The 8629-nt window shown below is 38.7% G+C and overlaps 1 protein-coding gene across 1 annotated transcript; it reads left to right on the top strand.

The window, feature by feature from the left end:
* Window positions 1-720: 720 nt before the first annotated feature.
* LOC105440951 (probable E3 ubiquitin-protein ligase HERC4) lies at window positions 721-6620 on the top strand. The gene is made up of 5 exons (XM_030981359.1): window positions 721-968; window positions 2065-2172; window positions 4560-4684; window positions 5984-6145; window positions 6536-6620. The coding sequence occupies exons 1-5, from the start codon at window positions 741-743 to the stop codon at window positions 6618-6620; spliced, it is 708 nt and encodes a 235-aa protein (XP_030837219.1). The 5' UTR covers window positions 721-740.
* The last annotated feature ends 2009 nt before the right edge of the window (window positions 6621-8629 follow it).

Raw genomic sequence — 8629 nt, 5'->3', positions numbered from 1 at the left:
TCACTAGATGCAACTCATATGATGCATATTTCACGCATGAGTGATCAACAACAATTTAAAGAGAGGGCGGTATTTTTTTATTTCTAGAAATTTCATTTTCTGCCCTTTCATAATATGATACCTCAATCATGAAAAATGAGCCACTGAGGAATAACAAAGTTCTGTTCTGCTTGCATTTCCATTATTTGATTTAAGAAATTCGTTTTCACTGGCTGCCTGCCGTAGCAAAAAACAGAATTGACAAAAGACTTTTACTGCGTTTTGTTGAGGATCAGACATGCACAAAGAAGACGATAGAATTTTCTTCGATGTCATATCCATTCCTCATTGATCTGAAGGAAAAGGCAACTCTGTTAGAAAGCAAAAGGTACAGTGTAGGCGTTAATGAACAAAATTCAAGTGTGGAGGCACATATCAGTCGGTATTTCGACGTCGATTAAGTGATTATGATAATTATAATGATAATAATAACGATAATAATAACGATAAGAACAATTATAATCATTATAAAAATAACAATAATAATAACAATTGTAATAATGATAATGAAAATAATAATGATAATAAAAATTACAATAATAATAATAAATAATGATAATAATAGAAATACTTTCCTATTACATCCACACCGTTTATCACACAATGCCACAGTGCGAACAGAGCTCAACTTTAACTTTAAAACTATTACCTTTAAAATCTTTAAAAATAATTAGATTGCCACGGAACTTGAAAGAAAAAGGATGGAATGGCAGCAATACTTGTACAACTCTTTCCGGCAGTTCGTCCCACTCATCCCTCCCAAGTTTCATCCATACCTTGAGCTCGTCGTAAAGCGGGATGACATCTTCGGGAGGAGTGTCCGGGATCGACTCTCAGAGCTGTTGAGGCTCCCCAAGTCTACCCTTCAGAAACCTCTCAGGGTTATCTTTGAAGGGGAAAGGGGTATTGACGAGGGAGCACTGAGTGTGGTAAGTTAATAGTAGGATAACAGATTGGATATGGTAAAGGATAAGTGCGGTATTAAGATTGGACGTGGTAATAGATTAGTGTGGTAAACAAATGTGCAGAGGGATACGCATGGTAAAAGATTAGTTTGTAAGGGACTGATGTGGAGAAGTATTAGTACGGCAATAGATTAATTTGATAGACTAGTATGGTAATCTTAATAGGGATTATTATAGTAAGAGAATAGTATGGTAAAGGATTAATATAGCATATATATATATATAAGGTGAAAGATTAGCGTGGTTGGGGATTAGTAGTTTGGTAAGAGCTAAGTATGTGTAACTATCAGTGTGATGATAAGAGGGATTAGTAGGCTAAGGCATTGATTGTAAGATATTAATGTGGTAAGGAATTGGTATCGTAAGTTATAGGTATTTTAAAGATATAAGTATTGTAAGAGATTAATATTGGAATGGTTCAGTAAGGTAAAAAAAAAATAGTATAATCGTAAATGGTTAGAGATGATGAAGATGATTATAATAATGACGATGATAATAACAATAATGACAATAACAGTAATAATGATAAAATACTACTGACAATAGTTTTAATAATGATACTGATAACAAAAGTAATATTATAATATCATCGACAATGGAGCGCAGAGAATGAACTACGTTGTGGTGGATTATCGTTATTGCAATAGTCCACCGAAGCGCAGTTGAGTATATTTACATAATAAATAGTGTGTGAGCAAATCAGGATGCATCTCCTTTTAATTATATTTTTTACATAATACTCTTCTCCGGGTTCTATTTTTTTTCTTCATTTTTTTAAATCTCTTTTCTTTCTTTTTTTTCTTTTTTGTTTTTGTTTCGGGGGGGGGGGGTAGTCTGGTCAAGATATTCCCAGCGCCACCACTATAAGTATACTCACACTTGAATAATTTTGTATGTAACAAATGTAAAATCATTATTAAAACTAGTATGAGAAATTATGAAATAAAAGTAGATGATGAACGAAAATATTATGTAAATAGTTATGAAATTCATATTCGTTTTTTCTCTGTGAAACTACGACTTTGCATTGTGTACTTTGACTTCCTTCCTGAAACTTTAGGAATTTTTCCGGCTCGTGTTTGACGAAATTCTGGACCCGGAAAAGAACGTCCTTTTCCGACATATCAACGAAGATGACCCGACCCAGTCACAAGTCTGGTTCAGAGAGGTAATGTTTGTTGAACAATATACACGGTATACATTAACATATCGCAATTCATTGTCAGTGGGTTTGTCAATACAGGCATTTGACCCTTTATATGAAATAGGATATTTGTTCGAGAGCATCCTATTAGGTGAGAAGGTATCACGTGACACTACACATTTCTAATACGTGCACTGGTGTGTTATATAACAATTTTTGCACTGCACAGTGCGTGTAAACTAATACACACTTTGAAAATATCCTCAAAAATTGTAATATCATCTGCATAATATGTATGAATTTTGCTTATGAAACTATTCAATCGTATGGCACAAAAAGTATTGAAATATCTTTTACGCTTGAGTGTGCACTGGCTAATTTCGAAAAACTCGCGAAAATTGGTTTGCGGAAAAAACCTTGGAATGGACCGGAGAGCGAATCAGCCATTTATTGCATAAGTTCTGTTTACTGCCAATAATTGATTTGCAGGGGTTCAGTTAGTGTGAATGGGCAGCCTCTCCATGACAAGGAGGAGCCCCACTAGCTACCTTTACCCTTGCTGAATACGCCACTGCCCCGTCACCACCATCATTGCTTGTGATATCTTCCAACGGAGATCATTACCCATTTTTGTCTGGATAGCGTTGGAATGATTGAATGCAGGGACAGGAAGAGATTCTCACATTGACATAGGTTTTTTCTTCAAATGTCTAATTAATTCATCCTAAAATTCACAAGACCCAAAAGACAAGGTGTTGCAAGGTGAATTAGAAATTTAATGGGGATCCGGTAACTTTGTCTCAGATTCTGAAACAAAATCCTGGATTTAGCTCATGCTGCAATGATAAGTATAAACATTCAGGTCAGTCAGGAACTCCATGTCTTTTACGAGCCGATCGCCTGTCTGATTATCAAGATATTTATGATTGGAGTTACCAATTTTTAACACTAAAGTCTATTCGGCAAAACGAGTATGGTAAAACCGGTCACTCAAAGATTATTACGTTTTTGAGGCACTTCTTGATCATTTTGAAGCGCAATTTGTTTAAGGGCTCAGATATTACACCATATCACAGACACTGATAACACGTAGGGCCATGCATATCATATTTAACATTGTTAAACGATGCATTTAACCCAATGACTACTAAATTCATTTATTGCCATAGAGTCCCAGTAGGCAATGGGTTAAGAAAAGAAACATTAATTGACACAGGTAGTACTTTGTTTTCTTCAGAGACATGTGGATATGAACTATATCGACATGCCTTACACTACATGTTTCCAGATGCGTCAGAGAGCAACACATCATGAAAATATGATGGAAGAAATGTAACAAAGGAAATGATTCGTTTTATCTTTCTTTTATAACAAAAAACGGAACAATATGAATCATCTTCTGTGCTGTGTTACATTCTGTCAAAACGCTAAAGGAAAAATGGAAATTCAGTGCAGAAGACAATGATCTGGAACATCATGTGCGTGTGAGTGCATATTTGTGTGGGAGGGGTAGGGGTGCACGCTTGCAGATGTAAAGCTAAAGATAAACTGATGGATGAAATCAATTATTGCTAACTGCAACTGATGCCTGATTTGCGCTTTGCTCAAATTCCAGACTGAACTATTTTTCCTAAACCTATTTTCGCGAGTTTCTCAAAATTAGCCATAGCTTCCGCAAGTGCAAATCATTGTAAATAGTTTAGGTGGCATCCGATTGAATAGACCCTTATCCATAATTTCATGAAAAAACCCCAAAAAGCCATAAACGATAATCTAATTTATGTCTGATTCTTAAAGGTATGATTCTCAGCTTTAGAATGATATATAACTCATCACATTTGGATGTTCCAAACACCATTAACACTCAAGTCGTATAGAATGTTACTTTAGAGAAGCATTTAAAGCCTGTGCTATATTCAAGCACTATGGCTCACATGAAGTTGTGCAAGGTGAAAAAAGAAGGATTATGTATCATCAGAAAAAAAGTATGTGAAGGATTATCAAACCGCCCTCAAACTTATAACGGCTTACTCTATTATAAAGTTATAAATCGGTAGCCAAGATCATGAAGAAATGAAAATTATTACACCAAAAATCAATCATAGGTCTTAAAAAACTGTCCAAAATAGTGAAAATAGATATAGGATAGTATATCCTAGGATATACTAAATAGTAAAATGTGATCTTCCTGTCCAACTGCATATTCAGTGAACTTTGACCTTCAACGTTGACTATGAGATGACGCTGTGCAATAAACAGTATAGTACGCTATGACAGAAAGGCCATCAGTTCAGTATCGCTCTAAATACTAAGTACACCATTTCATGCAATCAGTATCATTTTGTGTACAATAATGCACGTTAAATTTAATCATTGCTTTATACCAGATGATAATTATTTGAATATAACAGGAATGTCCCACCAAGGATACAGCGATGATGTGTGGTCTGTTGTTTGGGATGTCATTGTTCAACAACGCACTTGTACAATTGCCAGCTTTCCCACAACTGCTCTATGCGAAGCTGCTAGGAAAAGGGTAGGAACATTTTTTTAGTTTTTGTTTACAATAATTGTTAGAGGTGTCGTGGTCAATAGATACGTCGCAGTACTTAAAACCATATATGGTGGGCTTCGAATCCCCAACAGCGACACTGATGCCATGATTCCCACAATCCACCCAGGTGAGGTCAATAGAAGTGGGATATTTCAAGCCTTGGCGGCAAATTCACAATTTACAATTTACAATGACAGTCCTTCTTCCGCAAATAATTTCATAATGTTTGAGGTAATTTTATATTTATGACAGTTTATCTTTCTTTTTTTGAAAATAACAATTTATATATATATATATATATATATATATATATATATATATGTATGTATTTGCTTATTTACGATTCATTGTCAGAAAAAAATTATTGTACTATATATTATTTTTGTTATCGAAAAACTGTATACTTTCATGAATGCAGAAGAAAATCAAATCAAATCAAATCAAATCAAATTGCAAAAGAATGGGGGTATGGCCTGTTTTAAATACTAAACTTTACTTATTCAGGCACCTCTCCGCCCCCAAGTAGACAATGCTTAAAACGTGGTGTCGTACATTGCTCCTATAAAGTAACAAAATGAGAACGAAGAAAATATAGTATCTATAGTATTCTTTCTTCTGTTTACTACTAGGGTTTACCGTCTTAATAAGAAGTTGTGTTTCAATTCAATCACTAATTAATTATCTACTACTTACTTTACTTTAATTCAACAATGCTTTTAAAGACTAAGAAAGCTTGTTTTTCGATCACTTCGAATGAAAACAACTTATTCACCCTCTCGAGTAATTAGTAGCAAATTCCACTGCATATATTCGCATGTGGCAAGGAGAAAGTGTAGTTCCAATAGAAAATCGAATCTAAGAAAGAAAAAACATGAAAGGGGTGAGGCCAATCAGTATGAAATACAATCCGAGGGTGACATGAGTACATGTAAGTTTATACCAGTCTACAATTAATCAAAATCATACACAAATACAGCATTCATCTGCGGTTTATCATGCTGATTCTGAAAAGAATCCACTGAAGGTACTGATCGATATCACCACCTATAGTCTGGTAAACTGTTCCAGGTACCAATTACTCGATTTAAAAGAAATTGTTCACACAGTCAGCCTTGCATATACTGCAACTAGATATCAATGGCAACTACGTTTAGTATTTACTGGGGGGACTTGATATCAATTCTGACCAATCGACACTCTTTTTGAGACATTGTCCTGAAATATCTATATGTTCTTTACATAACGCATGCCTGTTTCTTTATTTAAATGCTTGATCTTAAGCCCCAAGGAAGAAATGGAGGAGATTAGAGAGCTGGACAAGGACTTCGCAGATCGAATGTCGAAACTACTTCATGGGACGGAGGAAGAGGTGTCTGGGAGTCGCTATGATGACGAGCCAGAGCTAGACAATGGAGGCAGAGTCGAGGTCACCAAAGCAAATGTGTACGAAAAAAAAATCATATGTAGACACGATCGCAAAGACTATCGAAAAGTCAACCTAGGTTGCATTGTAAATTGCCTTGTCATATAGTTTGCAGCCACAAACTCTTGTCAGTCGCTGTGCGTAACAGTGTCTGCACGGTGAGACTAGACTGACAGCATACTGCATAGGCTCTGTACTTGTCACATTCAATGCCCGTGTCACAATAGGGACTTTAAGATTCGAACGAAGACAATGGGGATTGCTACGATGGACGTCCTATTAATGCACTGCCTTGAATAGACGACACACGTATCAGTCCACGTAAATCTAAAAGTCCCTAATGTCTCGGAAGTTGACACCAGATGGACACACGATGTACTAAATGTTCAAATTCGGCTCTGATCGTAAAGACACCGGGCCATTCGTGAGGGCATCTTAAGCCGTCGTGTGACCGCCGGTGGATTTTGCAGGCTCCCGCCGGCAGCAACTTCGTGAGCGCTGGCCAAATCTTTGACATACCAAAAAATTGCCCGAAGACCTTGCGATTTGCGAAGGTTCATTTTCGTGTTGAATTCGTGTGTCCATTTTGCTCTTCGTAAGGCCATAAAGCCAATCATAGCTAACAAGATAGACATTACAACTAGTGGAAAATATATAACAGAGAAACAATAATATTGTAACTAATTCATTAAATTACTAAAATATAGCAGCTGAAATATCTTTTTCATTTATGGGAAACCTTCATCCGAGAAGAGCACCAACTTATGTATGCAATTTGCGTTCTGGCAATTTCAGTAAAAAGGATAATACATGTAGGAGGTCAATGAAATGCCTGATCACCACACACACCTGAGAAGGAAGCATCCATAAATGTCGATACATTTACTTGATAAACGTCATCACATGGTACGTCGGATAATCAAGAAAATGGCGATGCCCATGTCATGCTGAGAAAATATACATTGTTCTTGCTTTAGACCTCTCCCATACACTTTGTAGATAAATGGGCAAGAACAGGCGCGCCGGAAGCAGTTTGGGATTGGGGGGGGGCAAACATTCCAGGGGGCTCACATTCCAGGGGCAGTGACGTAATGAGAAAAAAAAGTTCGGAAGGGGGGGGGGGGGCAGACGAAAAATCTGCATTACCACCAGTCTTACACGTTACATGCAGGTCCCGCGGAATGTTTTTCAAAGTGGAGTATTATCGATCAGGTAGAGCGTAAATTGGCGTGGGGTCCAGGGCATGGGCCTCAGCAGGGGGTCAAGGGGCTGAGCCCCCGGAAGCTAAGGGGTTTTAGGTATTTAATTACGGTTAGATGAGCATCCAGGGGCCCTCTGTAAGGCAATTGACGTGTTCAAAGGGGGGGGGGGAGAGCCCCCAGAAGCTCAGGGGTTTTAGGTATTTAATTTAGGTTAGATGAGCATCCAGGGGGCCGCCTTAGGGCCCTTGGTGGGGTCCAGAGGGCAGAGCCCCCGGAAGCTCAGGGGTTTTAGGTATTTAATTAAGGTCAGATGAGCATCCAGGGGGCAAAGCCCCGGAAGCTCAGGGGATTGAGGTATTTAATAACGGTCAGATGAGCATCCAGGGGCCCGCCTTAGGGCTCTTGGTGGGGTCCAGTGGGCAGAGCCCCCGGAAGCTCAGGGGTTTTAGGTATTTAATTAAGGTCAGATGAGCATCCAGGGGGCCGCCTTAGGGCCCTTGGTGGGGTCCAGGGGGCAAAGCCCCGGAAGCTCAGGGGTTTGAGGTATTTAATAACGGTCAGATGAGCATCCTAGGGCCCGCCTTAGGGCCCTTGGTGGGGTCCAGGGGGCAGAGCCCCCGGAAGCTCAGGGGTTTTAGGTATTTAATTAAGGTCAGATAAGCATCCAGGGGGCCGCCTTAGGCCCTTGGTGGGGTCCAGGGGGCAAAGCCCGGAAGCTCAGGGGTTTGAGGTATTTAATAACGGTCAGATGAGCATCCTAGGGCCCGCCTTAGGGCCCTTGGTGGGGTCCAGGGGGCAGAGCCCTCGTAAGCTCAGGGGTTTTAGGTATTTAATTAAGGTCAGATGAGCATTTTTTATACCTTATTTGTGACATTGGCAGGTCACTTATTTTTGTCTCCGTCTTTCTTTCTTTTTCTCTTTAACATACTTTTAAAAAAAGGATGGGGGGGGGGGGGCTCGTGCCCAGCCACTTTGCAGACCATGACATAAAGGCTTCTAAATAATCGTATTTCACCTGACTGTAATTTGGGAATTTCTTTTTTTCCAACAAACGCATAAAAAGGTATGACTTACAAAAAAATGGAGAAAAAATGCCGGAAAATCATGTCACAACATCAACATGTGTAAATCACTTGTTTCGAATAAGAAATACATCACCCCCCCCCCCATCAGTACGCCAGCGTTCAGGGGCTCATGTCTTCTCACCCCTATAACAAAAAAAACCGGACACGCTTTCCCATTCTCGCACAATATGTCCACGATATGCGCGTATCGCTATTATAGAGACCTCCATTTAAAATA

This window comes from Strongylocentrotus purpuratus, unplaced genomic scaffold (assembly GCF_000002235.5).
Source record: "Strongylocentrotus purpuratus isolate Spur 01 unplaced genomic scaffold, Spur_5.0 spur5_scaffold_12, whole genome shotgun sequence".
NCBI classification, from domain to species: domain Eukaryota; kingdom Metazoa; phylum Echinodermata; class Echinoidea; order Camarodonta; family Strongylocentrotidae; genus Strongylocentrotus; species Strongylocentrotus purpuratus.
The sequence above is the reverse complement of the archived record's forward strand: the minus strand, read 5'-3'. Positions and strand labels throughout refer to the sequence as shown.